Raw genomic sequence first — 17,369 nt, forward strand, 5'->3', positions numbered from 1 at the left:
GGTTTATTATAGCGATTTATACTGTATGGGCTTTGTTCAAGGCTGTACAATTACCTGTATTTTCTCATCTTTGTCTTTCGACTTTATCTTTTCGATAAATGGAATTAATTTTACATTGCTTACTTTTATATCATGTGATGTTGATTTCAATTAAATATATCAAATTTTGGAAATGCATCAAATTCCATCTACATAGTTTAACATGACTAGGGAAGAAATATCTCCGAAATATTGTTTATATTTAAATACAGGTGTACATTTGAAATTTGTTTCAGATGAGAATAAATTGATAAAATACACCATTATCCACAGGTATGAAAAGGTCCTTTATCATATTATGCAATTGATCATATGTTGAGTATATCTTGCCAAATGAAAGAAGCTTAAGCGAGAATTCTTATGCAAAAGTTTTAGAAAATTGATGTTTTAGCCACCGGTGAATATCACTCGGACAGAGATAAAACAGCATTGCTGTCTAAAACGGATACCAGTCTTATCCTTCGTAGATTGGTAGTATATCTAGAAACCCCACTCAGTTTGTAGCTACAATGACCTTGGCCTATTGACCTGAAACTCAATGGTCATGATCCATTATTTTTTGTTTAATTGGGCGTGTGTCTAAATAAAAAAACAATTTTAAATCACTGGTGTCCCAAAATTTTCTTCTTTCCCTGAACTTTGGTGTTGTAACCTAAACCAATTTACCTCAAATCACATTATCTTTCCCTGAATGACGTGCTAAAATATTCAGAAGTGAGAATAATGGGCAAAATTAATAAAGAATAGAGAAAAATAATCCAAAAATTTAAGAATAAAGAAATGAAGAACCCCCCCCCCCCCCCTTCCAGACCCTTATGCATCATAATGAATTGTACCAAATTCAAACTTTTTATAAATAATTTGATAGTGTGTGTGCATGTGTGCTTTACATTTTTTCAATAAATAGTATTATTGTTAGTTCAATTAACTCATTCCAAGTAGGACATTTATCAACTTAAAAATCCCAGAAGCTTTTTCCTCTGCTCATGGACTGTATGCATGTACAATCTCTAATTAACAAGACTTATATTTCAGACACTCTAATCTTTCTATCTTTCCAGCCTTTCTTCCTAAAATGTCATTTTTTCTACACTTCCTTTTCCTTATCAACTAGTGGCTAATGTTTTTCTACGTATACACTAATGAAATTATCCAACACAGGTTTCCTTGAACTGTTTATATATAACTGGGGCTAATAGATATCCATGTACTGTGGACTCATTATTATTCCTGGAATTATAGATTATCGTTGGTCATCTCATCTCGATTGCTTTTCTCACTTTCGCCGTACCGGCTCAAGCGAGAAAAGCAATCGAGATGAGATGACCAATGATAATCTGTTTATCGCTATTTTACCTATGACGACGAACGTTGTTAATTTCATTCGGCACGTGCGCCCTTGGTTTCTAGCGATAATTTTTCATATCACTCTACTGTGCTGAGAAAGGAAATTATCGCTATTTTACGAATTTTTCCTTTGATCTTGTTGACTGATAATTTCCGTTCTCAGCGGAGTCGAGTGATATGAAAATGGAGTCGAGTGATATGAAAATTATTGCTAGAAACTAAGGGAACACGTGCCGTTGTCAAGGAAATTAACAACGTCTTCATAGGTAAAATAGCGATAAACAGATTATCATTGGTCATCTCAACTCGATTGCTTTTCTCGCTTTCGCCGTACCGGCTCAAGCGAGAAAATCAATCTCGTTGAGATAACCAACGATAATCTATAATTATCGTGGATCTCGTGGGTAAAGGTAAACCATGAATCAAAATCTTAAGTAAAAAATTTCTCTAGACTTGTATGAGGGTCGTAATGGAGGGTACCTTCAAGACGAATAACGGTAAAAATCTTGCCAAATGACGTTAACAGTAATTTTTGGTGCATGACGATAAAAAGCAAATTTTCTTTATGATGATAACACAATTGACTGATTTTGACGAATCACGATAAATTCGTTCCAAAAATAACGGTAGCAGATAATTATTTGAGACCTATGACGAATCACGATAAGGATATTTTTACGAATCATAATAAAATTTTAACCAATTTGACGTTAACGGTAGCCGAAAATGACTGTTTGAAGCCTGACGCTAAAAGGTGTTCCTACCCTCTTGTATGCAGAATTTGGTAAACCAGGAAATCATATATCCAAGAAAATGCAATTTTTCTTCCATCCACTAAAATGAATGAAACCACAGTATTTGTCTTAGCATATAGAAATCGTCTTTTATATTTACAGTCAACTTTGTAAGGCATGTAAACTGCTGACCCCTCATAAGGTTTCAATGATTCATTGTTGTTTTCTTAACGTCCAGTGGCAAATATTTCATGTATTTTCTGGAAAAACAAGTTTACATTAATGCGGCTTGCCAATATGTAGGTTTAGGGGAAGTTGGTCGACTGGAATGAAGGGTTAGAATTTTAACTGCTGCTGGTAAATGAAGCTTGAATTGCACAGAAGATATAAAATTTTACCCCAAATGTTCTATAAATCTACCAGCATATTCATTCAAGACCATCCAAGAGGAAAAACAATAAAAGTACAGTTCTTTGATTTATTTTTGGAGTATAAAATAATGTCTCAAGGAACCCAACCCATATACTATTTTGTGGTTGTGTTGTTTGTCTGCAATGTGTGTTTACACAGTTTTGGCTGCTTGCAAATGCCTGTAGCAAGTTGGGTATATAACAGTTGTTTTCCATTCGTACAGTTGGTTGATATAGTCAACCTTTTGAGTTTGTTAGATTTTATGAATTTACATTGAAGTTTGGTATTTCTGTGAATTAATTTTTCCTTATTGGTTTCTTTTAAACTGAGTTTTACTGTGCGTATTGCTGTGTGTTTGTTTATTCTACATTGGCTAGAGGTATAGGGGGAGGGTTGAGTTCTCACAAAACATGTTTAACCCCACCACATTTTTGTGCCTTTCCTAAGTCAGGAACCTCTGGCCTTAATTAGTCTTGTATATTTTTTTAATATTTTTTTTTTTATATGTTTCGGAGTTTAGTGTGACGACCATTTTCTATGAACTAGTATACATTTTTGTTTAGGGGCCAGCTAAAACCCGCCTTCGGGTGCGGGATTGTCTCCCTGTGTTGAAGAACCATTTGTGTGCTGTTTTCTGCTCTGTAGTCGGGTTGTTGTCTCTTCCACAAATTCTTCCTTTCCATTCTCAATTTTAGTCTAAGGAGTTATCAGAGACTAACTGATTCTAGCAAAGGTTGGCCATGTGAAATGTATACAAATAACATGTGTGACCCCAACAACATCCCAGTATAAAATATTCCTCTTACGTCTATAACATATGTATATATTCCATGACCAACACTTACATACTTGACAAGGTGAAAGAGTTTTACTACACTCCCACCAAATTTCATGTGACAAAAGATTATTATATTTAATGTTATATCCTTGACAAAGCTTAGTGTAAGTTATTGATCCTGCCATGAATTGATACAAACAAATTCATAAAAAAGAAATAAAAATTTATTTCAACATAAATAAAATAACAAGACATAATAATAAACATGCTTATTAAAATGAAACTAAATGACGTACCACTTTAAGTGAAATATAATAAGGACCAAGTTCAGAAAATGACAATAAATAAGGAGAAGCAGATATTTTTGTTCAATAAAATAAAAAAATAAAAACGGTAGCATTCATTGATCTGAAACTAATGGTGTGTGCAGAATATCTAAAGTATTTGTATAAGGTATGACCTGGATTTCAAATTGGTTTGTTGTAAGAAACTGGAGAATTTTTATCTAGTAAATACGTTTGATCCATATCATTTCCATAACCATAAATACTCTTTTACTATACTCTGATTTCTCACGTCATTTAAACGTTTTAAGGGCTAACTGAATCCCTGCATCTTTGAACTGATAAAGTAATTGTGACTGCTTGACATTTTTCAAACACTCGTCTATTCTTATGTACATAATCCAACCCTGCCTAAAGTTATATATAATTTCATCATTTAAAATCAGTTATCGAGGCAGTCATAAGGAAGTTATTCCCATTGGAATATTCATCTCTTAGCTCAACGTACTGACGTAGATTTTATGCCCAACAAACGCACAAATGACGTCACCTAAAACCAAACTCTTTGACGGAAAGATAACGATTGGAATCAAGAGTATTAAATAAGCTTTTAAATTTTGTGAAATTCTTATAATTTTATGATTAATTTACTCAAAAATAAATGTATTTTGAATATCAAGTAATTCCATAGCATTGTTATTTGACACATAATTTCTGAGGAGAGCATTAGTTTAAAATATACAAGAAAATCCAACTCTCTAATTTGACCTAAAAATATATGTTGATAATTTGGAATCTTATGTTGAATTAACATTAATCATAAATATCATTTATAATAAAATATTGAATCTGAATCTGAATCTTTTTACAAGTTATCATGTGTATACAAGTAAACATGTGTAAACTTTCAAAAAAAATGCTACAGCCGTCTGAACACAATACAGTAACTGCACAATAAAAGTCATTGTTAAAGATGCAAAAACAAAAATTTGTATGACATTATAATAATAATTTATATTCTATACAATTAATTCACAATCCTATCTACTCTCCATTTCAACAACATAAATGGGCGTTTATTTTTTGTTTCCATTTTCCTATTAGAACATGCCTCTTAGCTATATAGGCCATTAAAGAAAAAGAAATGTCTGTGTTAACAAAAGATTTGTATTAAGGGGTAAAAAAATGTAGATTTTCCCTTTTTCTTTCTTTTTTAAAATATTACATAACAGGTATAACTAATCTATTGTTATGTTTTGATTCTCTGCTATACAGAACTATGAGTGGTAAGTCATATTTCCATAATAAATTCAGTATTTATTATATTTAGAAGAATGTTGAAAAAGTTATTTGTAATTTTCCCTTTAAATTGCTGTTACTGCGAAAGCATTGTTAAATTACTTTTGATATATTACAAAACAACAAGAATATTTCAGTGAATTAACAAAAATGCACACATTTTTGTGCTATGGCATACCCTCACTTGTAATTCAAAGTGTATAAAAAACAGTAAGTATGTGTCTGACATTTCTCAAAATACCTAACATGTTACAACTCATTCAAGGTTGAGCTGCCGACAGAATATGAAGGCATTCTGGTCAGTAGTATTGGAGAAATGTACAACTTAAATTTAAGTTCATTAAACATTTTGGAAAAGTATCGGCAAAAAGGAAGCATATATCTGACAGATCCAAAAAGTGCTACGATTTACAACTCATCTCTTTAAAGCTGCTGACCCAATGTAAATTTATTCTATTTTAATAGTAGTTTCTTGGGGAAAAGTGTGACGAAAATACATGTCTGACAAGGATGGACAAGATGATTGCAATTTAGCCCCATCTGACAGTTGTTTATTTCATATGTGATATTTAAAAAGTAATTAAGGAATATGTGAGAGAATTATTAGAATTATACTTGATAATTTGAGTTTCTTTTATCAAACTGTGCTCAGGCAAATTTCCAAACACATCAAAATTCTAAAATGATATGAATGCTATCTCACATTGAGAACTGCATAAACTATATGTTACTATAATGTAACTTTTGGGGGTTGATACATTTTTCTATAAGTGTATTTAACTTATTGAATTTAACTTAAAATTGGAACCTGAAGTTTTAAGGATATCTATGTAAAATTTTCTCATGTGAATTTTATTCTTTATGTTATTCCCAATGAAATCTTTTATGTGAAATTTACATGATATTCTTTCAAATTCATATCTGAAAAATATAAGGATTACAAACTGATACAAACCAGCCTGCTTTGAACACAATTTCAATAACAATTATGTATTCTTTGCCATAAAGCTCAGGATTCCCACAATAACTGTTTCCAGCAGGCAATTTAAGAAAATTTCTAAGCTAGACTTATGTTTATATATACATATATGGCTCAGACTTTCTTCCTGGAATCAATGGTCCTATTTATGAACTGAACAATGCAAAATAAATAAAGCTTTGGCTTGAAACATGGTTTGAATGTTAATGTAGAAAATGTAAACCAATTATGGCAGTTAAACAATGTACCATGATTTGATGATTAAAATATTTGTCACTAAAGCTATGACACATCTTGTGCTCCATCTGTTTGGTCATCAGATTGCTGTATATAAATCTGCTGTCCACTCTGTCCAGGAAGCTGTTGAATTTGGAACATTTGCTGTAAAATTAAAAAAAAAAAGTTTGAATTATTTCCCTTAGATCATAGTGAAAACAAAATCACAAGTACGAAATTTTTTAAAAATTAACTATCCAGAAATATCAAATGAAAAATCATAATTCTAACAACTAAGGTAAGTCATTACACAATATAGTACCTCTTATTGCCTTACAAATAGTTTTCATCTTGTTTTAAATGGTTTTCAATATATAATAGACATAGTTAATCAGGCCGTTAGTTTTTCTCGTTTGAATTGTTTTACATATGTCATTTCGGGGCCTTATATAGCTGATTTTACGGTATGGGTTTCGATCATTTTTGAAGGCCGTACGGTGACCAATAGTTGTTAATTTCTATGTCATTAAGTGTCTTGTGGAGAGTTGTCTTCTTATTTTTATAGTTGCTGTTTTAATTTGTAGTGGCTTTATGTTATTGTATCAACAAAATTAATTAAAGGTCCAAATTGGGTGATGCTCTATATTAAAACATGTGATTGGTGATCAGAATCTAATGATTAAATTGGTAAGCAATGGAAAAATAACAATAATTTTCATGGTAGAATCTTTATTTTGATTTTATTTATCATAAATAATTGCCAATCCCAATGCTGCTATAGCAGCTTCCCTAACCTCTATATTGAATCTCACCATCTTGTTCTGTTCCCTTAGATTTGTTTGTTAAATTTGAACAGATGGAACTGATTTAAAACTCCCCAAAACTTTCCTACATATATCATTGACCTATAAACTATTATAACTTTATGAACATTTTCTCCTACAAACAAAGTCAATTGTGATCATTTTGTTGGTATTTACCAAAATAATAGTAATACAGAAATCTGAGTGATTTAAGAGAGACTTTAAAAATAATCAATTACCTGATTAAACTGAGAATCTGCTGACACTGTTTGAACAGCTGGTTGTGCCCCTTGCTGAATAATAACGGAAATCTCAGTGAATTAAGAGAGACTTTTAAAAATAATCAATTACCTGATTAAACTGAGAATCTGCTGACACTGTTTGAACAGCTGGTTGTGCCCCTTGCTGAATAATAACATTTTGATTGGTTTGTTTCCCTTGTAACTGCATCTGTATTGCTTGTAGCTGTGCTGGTGTTAATTGTATCTGAAAGTTAAAGTGTATAACATGTGAAAATCTACACAACAATGTCTGCTTACTGTAGGTACATCATTTATGATGTGTCAATTTTTGTGAATTTCTCGATACCATGATAAGATAAAAACAGAATTATAATAATACTTGAAAATATTTAGTTCGTATATTATAACATAAGGCTAACACCAGGATAAATTTTTCAGAGATGAACTGTAAATTCACAAATTTTTGCAATGTATCTATTATTGCCAAAATTGCAACAGGGTAGATTGGTAAAAATTAAAAGTTGCATTTTAAATTTTGATAGTTGTAATATTTTTTGTGCAAATAGCCCCTGGGTACGTTGCACAGTGCGTTTCTTCAACAATAGAAAATGGTCTACAATAATCATTTGAGTATATAGAAATATAAAATGTGAATATTTGGGGAAAAAATCCTTTATCAACTCCATAATGAGAGTTGCATACTTTCGTACTTGTGTACTTAGGTGTACAAACTTTCTGTGAAGTTAAAAAGTTCAGTAGTAGCTGATTACACAAAATAGGAACTGTCTTTTAATTTAAATTTTTTTTACTGAAGAATGACAATGCATCCTACACAAAAATGGAAAACTGGGTTGGGGAAAAAAGAAACATATTTCTAAAGATAGCCCTATGGTGACCTATAGTTAATTTCTGTGTCATTTGTTCTCTTGTGGAGAGTTGTCTCGTTGGCAATTATACCACATCTTCTTATTTTTATATTATATAAAAGCATCAAACTTTTCTAGTTTATCTGGTTATCATGGTACAAACCCCCTTCCAATGGGAAAGTTGAAAAAAATATTTCCCTATTATCAGAACTATAAAAAACTTATTTTCTTATGGAAATTGGAGAAAAATAATAATTATTCCCGGACTTTAATTCAGAACATAACATATGGCTTAAAAAAAACATATGACGACTAGTAAAACACTTACTGGAACATTTTGTACTTCTCCGTTAGCTGTTATTACTTGCTGATAGACCTGTGTTTGTTGTTGGGGTTGCTGCTGTTGTTGTTGTTGAACCTGGACTTGTTGAATGGTGGGCTGGTTGCTTGTCACAGTTTGTACCTGTGCTTGCTGTGGTACAGAGGGAGCTTGGATCTGTATCACCTGTGGTTGTTGCTGCTGTATTAGAAAATAAATGTAATCTGCAAAAGCAATTCTGAACAAGACCAATACCAGGTCTGGACCTGCATTGCTGCATGCAATTGAGTGAGGTAATATGTCAAATGTTGACATTATATGCAATAATGAAATTTTATTCAATTTTATAATTAGAGTTAGTTTCCCCACTAAATCTGATATAATCCTGTAGAATAATAAAGCTTACTCATAGTAAATTCTCCATCAAACTACTTTTTAAACCTTATAAATTATCTTTTAAATAGATCAAAAATTGACACATTATTTTGTTAGAAGACTTACAAGAGTATTAGAAGCTGTTTGTATTTGGTAGGCTGGTTGCTGTATAACATTCTGTATTTGTCCACCTGCAAGTAAATTCAAATCTGTTTTTTTTTCTATTTTGCAAATTAAGCTACTGAAATATACCTTCACTCCTTCACTGATTTGTTTCTTTCAAAACTATTCTTAAATCTATCTTTGCTCCCTTTACAGAAAAAAAATTGCATCAACAGTTTTAAGTAAGTGTAACAAATAGTATATTTAAAGATGTAGCTAAATTTATGCATCCTCTACGATATTAACATTTTATTTTGCAATGATGTTTCGTCTCTTTATTGTTAACTAAAAAGTTTTGAATGTGTTTATGCACATATGCATTCAGCTTTGTTAAGATTTGTTTAAATTGTTATGTCCTACATTTACCTGTGCTTGATATGACCCATGTGTGATGACGTTAGAAACAAAATATATATCTAAAAATCATGTAGTGCAACCTCGTGATGACCATTTGATGACATTGATTATCTCCCATGTGGGAAGGTTGGACGATTTTGAGCTCATCATGAAAACTTAAATAAATCAGATATTTCATTGCACATAATGATGAAGATGTTGACAAAGAAGTAAGCCCCGTTGTTGACATTTTGAGTTAAATTGAGTACCTGGCAGTTGTATCTGTGTTGGCTGTGTCACTTGTGTTGTGACTTGCTGTGTGGCTTGTGTTGTTTGTTGTTGCTGTTGTTGAGCTTGTTGTGCTTGCTGTGCCTGTTGCTGAGCTAGCTGTAGATAATACTGTATTTGTTCTGGCAACATGTTGTTAGCTCTTGATGTGTCTTCCTGGAAATAAAATCATGCTTGGTTACTGTCTATCAATTGTTTTTTTTTTTAAATTTAAAATTGTTTACCTGATTTTAACTAAAATAACAGTAAATCATGCATATTTGTCATAGTATTAATATTACTTTTGTTTCTGGAATAGCCATAACTAAAAATCTTTTATATATTATTTTTGTTTTTTTATCGATTGAAACTAGCTTTTTTTTTAATGTGGAAATATTTATTTTTCATGGGTACCAATTTGGGTGGGGTAAAGGAAAAAATTATGTTCGTGGATGTTTAATTTCGTGGTTTTACAAAATTATGCATAGAAGCCTATAGAAAATTTTTACATTGTTGAACATTTAAATATGGGAATCCACGAAAATTGGTATCCCAGGAATAATAATGAATCCACAGTATAACTTAAAGCTCTTCAAGTCACTTACCGTTCGTTTTGTAGGTTTAAGTTCATCTCTAGGTACAATATCTATCAGGAAATCAAACTGGTCAAACTTTGAAATAGCCATTGCTATATCATTTCTCTAAAAAAAAAAAAAAAACAGACAAATAGTTTATGTGCACTGCCATAGTTTGAAATATAAAACAACCTTGAACTCTACTAAATAAGATGTTAGAAAATCTTGAGAATGAGGTCGTAGACCCTTTAGACACTTAGTTTTCTAAGGACTTTTCATAATGTCCCTCTGAAGAACTGGTGGACCATTCACCTTACTGGTACTACAGTGGACAGGTTCTTATATGTTCCTTTGACTTATGATGAGAGAAGAATAATTTGCTTAAATCAAGAGTAAAACTTGGACAGGATGGAGTCCAAAGAAATAAAAGAAATCCTTTTACATGTGTCTCATTTTTATACATTTTAAAAAAATTTTTTTAATTTACTGTGAATAGTTTTTCTCTTCAATTACAAATGAACAGGTTAAAGTTAATTAAACCAAAAAACTTCAAGATTAATAATATGATGTAGCAATTATTTACTCTTATTGCTTTTTTCTATGTTGTTAGACTACAGTCTCCTCAGTGTAAACCCCACATCTCTTTTTATTCATACTTTTTACTTTTGAATTGATGCCACATCCACTTATACCCCAGATCGGTAATCCTTTTTTAGATCATACCTGTAATGTTCTTCTTTTATTGTCCTCAGTGTGTATCCAGGCTCTTAATGAGAGCTCACTAATAAATATCTCTGCAGCTTTGGCAAATAATACTGGAGCTTCTGCACTTATCATCTAAAAAGATTTAAAAGAAAAAAAAATTATATTAGATATCAGACTCAATGAGCAAATTAATTTTCACAAGACTATTCATATGTATTACTGGCCTTTGTTAGTCTTTTTTTAATTTAAATTCATTTATATGTTTCGGGATTTACGTCCATTTTTCTCTGAACTAGTATACATTTTTGTTTAGGGGCCAGCTAAAGCCCGCCTCTCGGTGCGAGATTTTCTCACGTGTTGAAGACCCATTGGTGGCCTTGAGCTGTTTTCTGCTCTCGGGTTTTTGTCTCTTTGACAAATTTCCCTGTTTCCATTCTCAATTTTATAAGTACATGTATATAAATGTTTCTTAATTAATATCTGTTGAGGTAAGCAATGAAATTTTGACTTACACCAATAATTGTATAACGCCCAGAGATAACATGTTCAATATTAAGTAGTATTAAGTATAAGCTACAAATAAGTGAACCTGGGTTAGATTTCACAGACCTATAATATATTTCTGCATTTCATATCTATTTTTATAAACCACTAACATTGACTAATGTCAGATATAAATAACACATGAATGTACACAATGATTGATTGTTGTTAGCTTTATTAGCCAGTTGCCACATGAGCACTCAAGACTACCTGTATATTACTGTCAATTTACATATTTTTTCATTGACATAATTTCTTGGAAAATAAATTGATATTTTTAAAGTATTGTATTTTGTTGTTTCATCATTTTCTCCTATCACAGTACCTTAAAATTTGTATTTTGTCAAGTATTTAAATTTCTAGTGTCCCTCTATCTAGGAAACGGTCTGCACCAAAATCTTTTCCTACTTCTAGTCTGAAGACCAATATTCCAACATTTTTCTTAAGTGTCTAAAACAAAGCTTCGCAAAAACATACAAGTCCAAAAAATATTTTCTAGTCTGGGGCATCTGACTAGTGGCTAAAAGGCTCAGACTGGCCCTGAATATCTACGAAAATTTGGTATCCCACTAATATTATCGGAAACACTGTAGATACATTTCTTGTATATGTTTATATGTACAAAATAAAGCATACCTTTACATCTTCATCTAATTTCATGATCTTTTTAATTCTTGCCAATGGCAGTATCTGTTGTTTGAAATCATCCTACAAAACAAATCAATCATTATAACTGTACTATGGGAGACAACTCTACAAATTATTCCACTTATTTATTTTGACAAGGAAAAAAAATAGGTCATATGTAACTTTAACTGCACAGATTTAAATCCCTTAGGATTAGCTTCTCAAAATTGTGGAAATTTTGCCAAAGCACAGGATTTCCCTCAAATTTGTATATCTACATGTAACAGTTTGTGTAATAACCAAAATGTATCATGAAAATATTAAGGATTTCATCCTCTTTCACAGGTTTTTACAACTGCCTCGTATTATAATAATTTCTTATCAGCTATTTAAAAATGATATCTCACTATTACTCAAATAATTACAAGTATTTCATAATTTATAAATTCTGATTTGCATAGTATTAAATTATATATATATGCAAGTGTATTTTTGTTGTTGATTTTTTGTAGATTGGCTTCACTTTTTTCTGGATAATTCCTCATTATTTAGACAATTTAATTTTTTGTAAGTACATGTATAAAGGTATATAAGAGTATTCCAAAATATGACCATGATGACCATGAATAGTCCTGTACCAATGGGGTTACAATTCTATGTGATCGATTACACAGTCAATACTGTCAAGAATTTGATGTATTTTAAGAATAAGTTCTTCTTTTTTAAAGATTTTTTATTTAGCCTGAGTAAAAAATTACCAATAATAAGTTTAAACAAATGTACGTACATTCTTCAAATCTCTGATCTCTTTCATTGCATCAGGCCAGAAAGTGTTCAACATCGCTGCAGCTTCACCACTTATTGTTGCAGCATTAGGAGACTGTCCTGATGCTGGATACTCCATCTTGGAAACTCTCTGAAAATGATTTTTAAATGTTAAATTGACTTTCTCTTTTCAATTTTTTCTGTCTAACTACTATTAAATAACATTATCATAACACCATAGATTTTATTTGACATTTCCTTGTTGGTGTTCTGAAAACATAACATGTTAAAATTAACAAATCTAAAAGTACAATGATAAATGGTTTCTAAGTAAATGGAAAAGTGGCAATTAATATTAATGGTCAATTAGCAATAGAGGAAACCCGAAAAGGTAGACCAGTTGCCTTGTTGAAAAAAATTAAGCATGAAGGAATATTATCAAAATCATTGATTTTAGCATGATGCATATATGCATTAAGCAGTTGTTTGTTTGACCATATTTCAATATTACTTCCATGGTTTGACAAATAAACTATTTATTGATTTAAACTTTCCATACATTGTATATATAGCATGTACATGTACAAGTAAAATAAAAATGTTCCAGACATATATACAACTGTATACTATACCTACAAATCTTTTCCTTATTACATAATCCCTGGGTCAAATGTACCTTTCAGTATTTCTATATATGTGTACTAATATAATGTTTTAACATGTTCTATGTTAATAGGAAATAATATGTGTAATTGTTTTACATTACAAGCACATATATCCTGTTGAAAGTCCAGGAAAATAATTGATAATGAAAATTTCGGAGCAACATAACTTTTCCTGAAGTTAAGCTTATCCAGGTGTAGTACCTTAAATCATATAGTGATTGTTTAAAATTGGTAAAAAAAGGATATATGAGGGTATGGATAGGGGTTAGAGAACAATGGGCATATGGGCAAAAAAAAGAGAAGAAAAGAGAAAAAAGATAAAGAATAGAGAAAAAAAAGGCCAAAAACAAAATTGAGAATAATGGGAAGATAGAATGAAAACAATTTAGTAAAGAAAATGGGCAAAAAAACCCAAAGAATAAGAGAAAAATGACATAAAAAGTTAAAAAATACACAAAATGAAGAACCCTCCATCTAGACCCTAATATACAATTGTAAACAATATTTGAACTATAAAAGATAACACCAACATGTTCAGTGTGTAACTCCCATTTTTTGTTTTTATTAACAGTAACATATTCTATATGATCTGAATGACAAAAGAAAAGTAAGGTAGAAAGCATCATAGATTTTTGTATATATCATACATATATGTTGATTTGTACATATAAAAAATTCCACTGACTGAGGTGTTACTACTAAACTGTTAAGTAATTTTAATGGGGTACAGGACACCTATAAAAGGAGTTACAAGTCAGTTGAATATTTTAACCTATTAGTAAAGAGAAACCAAGCTTCTCAATGATTATAATTAGAGTTTGTCTATACATCCAATGAAATTATTCCTATAAAATGTGTGGTTCAAATTTCTTGAAATTCCTCTATTTTTGTCAACAGGTCAATTTAGTAAATATTTTGTCAAAATTTTATGAAAATTAAACAAGCCAAATCTATTTTTTGTCAAAGTGTTTTTTGGGTACCCCTTTAAAAAGACCACTGATGCTTAAGCAGATTTGTTATCATAAATCCAAAGGCATGACAGGTGTACCATTAATGTTTAAGTGTAGGACATTGTGACCTTATATTGCTGTACTGTGGACCAACATACATGTAACATTATAAAGCAATTCAAAATCTCTGACTAACTCATGACTGTAAGCTGATATATCTTTGTGACTATTACTTGCATACACTGTAGAAACTGCTGTGTGATTCTCAAAATTAAAAGCCCTAGCTATAATATAGGTACAGAAAAATTTCACGAATGTTATATTTCTCATACATTGTAATACCAATTTACATTGCAGTCTATATACAGGACCAGCTAAGATGAAATAGATGAAGGAGAACACTTTTTGTTCTAATGTACACATGTGCCGATCCTTGATTTTGAAAAAGGGGAGCCCCTGGCAAGCCAACGTTTAGAGTGATACTTATAAAAAGTCTTCACATTTATCATATATGAAGCTCCCTGCCCCTTCAGAGTTCTAAAATCTGCATCTGGTACATGCATTTAGATAAGAAACTGCATTGTTCGATTCAACTCTCTCTTCAGCTTCAGGTATCAACTTTCCTTATCTTACTGACACATGACTAATACATGTATTGTTGAAACACAGCTGTTTTATTTTGCTTAAGTGCAGTATAATCTGTAGCTGGCTGATGTGGACTAAACAACAGCTAGACATAAAGTTGACAATAATATTCCTACTAAACACATCAAGACCTAAGCCTAATTTAACAGTGCATCTTGTCTAGTCAGGCATCAACCTTTGTTGTATTACATTCACTTGTAGTCTTTCTCTACCACAAAACTGGATGTATGCTCTGCTCATAATTTATAGTGTAAATGCTTATTGCTCTAATTAAATATTGTCTGGAACAAAGTGTAATTTACATTTGTACATAATGCCATATGGCAAAATTTCACTTGCCCAAGTTGCTGTGCAAAGGGAGTTAACTAAAGCTGAGATTTTGACAGTTTTTTTTATCAATTATAATAACTTTTGATGATGAAAATTAAAATTGTTTCTGTCTCTGTATTCTGTTCACTCATATATGTTTTGAAATCCTGCTCTCAATGAGCCCTTATCAAATTAGTTCTCATACATTGGTTTGATTCAAATATATACACATATATTTGTCTGTAATTTGAATTTCAAAATGACTGAGTGACGATTTTTTCAACGATCTGGTCAACTCCACGGTAGGGAATCACGTAACTTTGACATAATCAATAATATATTACACGTAAATACATGTACAAGCGAATAATATCTTTATAATACCGCTACATTGACAACAACACTTAAGTAAACATCAGCTCTTTATAAAATATCTTTATAAGTAACGAATTGTCGCATAAAATATACGAGAAATGGCAAAGTTAACGAAATCTAGTCTGATTAATCATTTTACATTCTTAATTAAAAAAAAAAGTGCAAGTAAAGTACGCCCTCTATGCCCCCCTCTGGATCCGCCACTGTGTATGACACATGTACATGTATATATATAGTATATTTTAGGTCCCTTGAATTCCAATATTAAAAAGTATTGTAAAAAAAATATTTTTCAAATAATATCCCTCATTAAATGTTCACCTAGGTAGAGTGGAATATTTATAAAGATAACCATCCTCTTGTCCAAGAAAATCACATATCAAATGTGCGTACTTCAACTTTCAAAGCCGTACACTATCCAACTTTGAACACTTAAATTTCTTATCATAACATGGCAGTTTGTCTTATCAGGCAATAATCAAAAATTGTTTTCATTGAATCAGATGTAAATTTTGTGAAAAGAAATGTGAAAGTTATGCCACTGTAAAAATAAAACAAGTCACTCCTTGGCATGCTTGGAGTCTAAATTTACCAAGCCTGACCACAGGGAATACTATAATTAAGACCAAATTTTTGTTTTTTCTATACTCTAGTTTCACATATATATCTGTTATGGTTTTCAAAATCATAGATAAAAATGATCAACTAGGTAACAGGCATTGAAATTGCATTTTTTTGCTTATGTTTGCCAATTTAACATGTTTTAAAAAAAATTATTGAATAAATTGGACTCATTACCATGATTACCCACTGAAAAATTACAGTGTATGAGGAATACACCAAAAATATTTAGTATAATCGTTTGTGTCTGGGTTTTAAGCCTTAAATGGCACACATTTAAAAAAGAAGTTAAATAAAGTTTGTATTCCTTGATTGTTTTATTTTCGGTTCATAACAATTTTGCCACACTGTCTGAGAAAATGTAAAAATCTCAACATTGTGGCAAAACTATAAAAAAATATTATTCAAACTATTCCAATATCCTTAGGACATTTATTCATTTCAGAGACAGTTTCCTATAATTTTCAAATGCAAGAAAAAGAAGAAAAAAAGGGGGATGTTTTTGTTGTACAAAACTGCAAAAATGAATATGCCTAATCTGAATGTTTCAATGTCTTACTTTGATCAGTCTCATCCTGCATTTCTTCACTTGTTTTTCTCAGATACCGCCAGAGGTTTATATTTTGTAAAAAATGGGAAGTTCATTTAAGATTTTGTTTTTGTAGAGGCATTCTAAAAATAGAAAGCAAAAGGAAGCCATTTTTGGCCTGTCCGTGAGGGGATATTTGTAAACACATGACCGCTGATATCTCAGCAAGTTTATTTGGAGAAACATTTTAATTCACTTATAGATTGCTACTTCTTTGATACAGGGAAAAGTTTGTAAATTATCATTGGAGATTGGGTCGAAGAGTGGACCAATAAATTGGTCGGGAATCGACACCCAATCAACACTGACCTACCCACCAATGAGAACAAAGAATTATTCAATGAAACAAGGTGCGCGGATTGGTTCAAAGTGACTTGATGTAGAACCTGGAAGTGTATGTGTTTCAAAACAGTTACCTTTCAGTCTTGAATATTCTTGATATAAAATTTATATAATAAAATTTTGTCTTTTCAGAACGTTGAAAATATGGCTGATATGCGATTTGGTTTATTCTATTTAATGCGCATGCGTTGATCGGTATTG

At 31.1% G+C, this 17,369-nt stretch overlaps 1 protein-coding gene across 4 annotated transcripts; it reads right to left on the reverse strand.

Moving 5' to 3' along the window:
• Positions 1-3,515: 3,515 nt before the first annotated feature.
• LOC127718133 (nuclear transcription factor Y subunit gamma-like) lies at positions 3,516-17,334 on the reverse strand. 4 transcript variants are annotated; one of them, XM_052224108.1, is made up of 10 exons: positions 17,243-17,334; positions 12,695-12,823; positions 11,917-11,988; positions 10,756-10,869; positions 10,063-10,158; positions 9,460-9,634; positions 8,819-8,883; positions 8,327-8,518; positions 7,242-7,376; positions 3,516-6,252 (listed from the first exon to the last, which is right to left on the reverse strand). In XM_052224108.1, the coding sequence occupies exons 2-10, from the start codon at positions 12,809-12,811 to the stop codon at positions 6,154-6,156; spliced, it is 1,065 nt and encodes a 354-aa protein (XP_052080068.1). In that variant the 5' UTR covers positions 12,812-12,823; positions 17,243-17,334; the 3' UTR covers positions 3,516-6,153. The 4 variants fall into 4 exon arrangements, with proteins under 4 accessions (XP_052080068.1, XP_052080055.1, XP_052080079.1 ...); XM_052224095.1 differs by lacking the exon at positions 17,243-17,334 and adding an exon at positions 16,797-16,858; XM_052224119.1 differs by lacking the exon at positions 17,243-17,334 and adding an exon at positions 13,309-13,399.
• Between the last annotated feature and the right edge of the window lie 35 nt (positions 17,335-17,369).

The sequence above is a fragment of the Mytilus californianus genome, unplaced genomic scaffold (assembly GCF_021869535.1).
Source record: "Mytilus californianus isolate M0D057914Y unplaced genomic scaffold, xbMytCali1.0.p SCAF_1, whole genome shotgun sequence".
NCBI classification, from domain to species: Eukaryota; Metazoa; Mollusca; class Bivalvia; order Mytilida; family Mytilidae; genus Mytilus; species Mytilus californianus.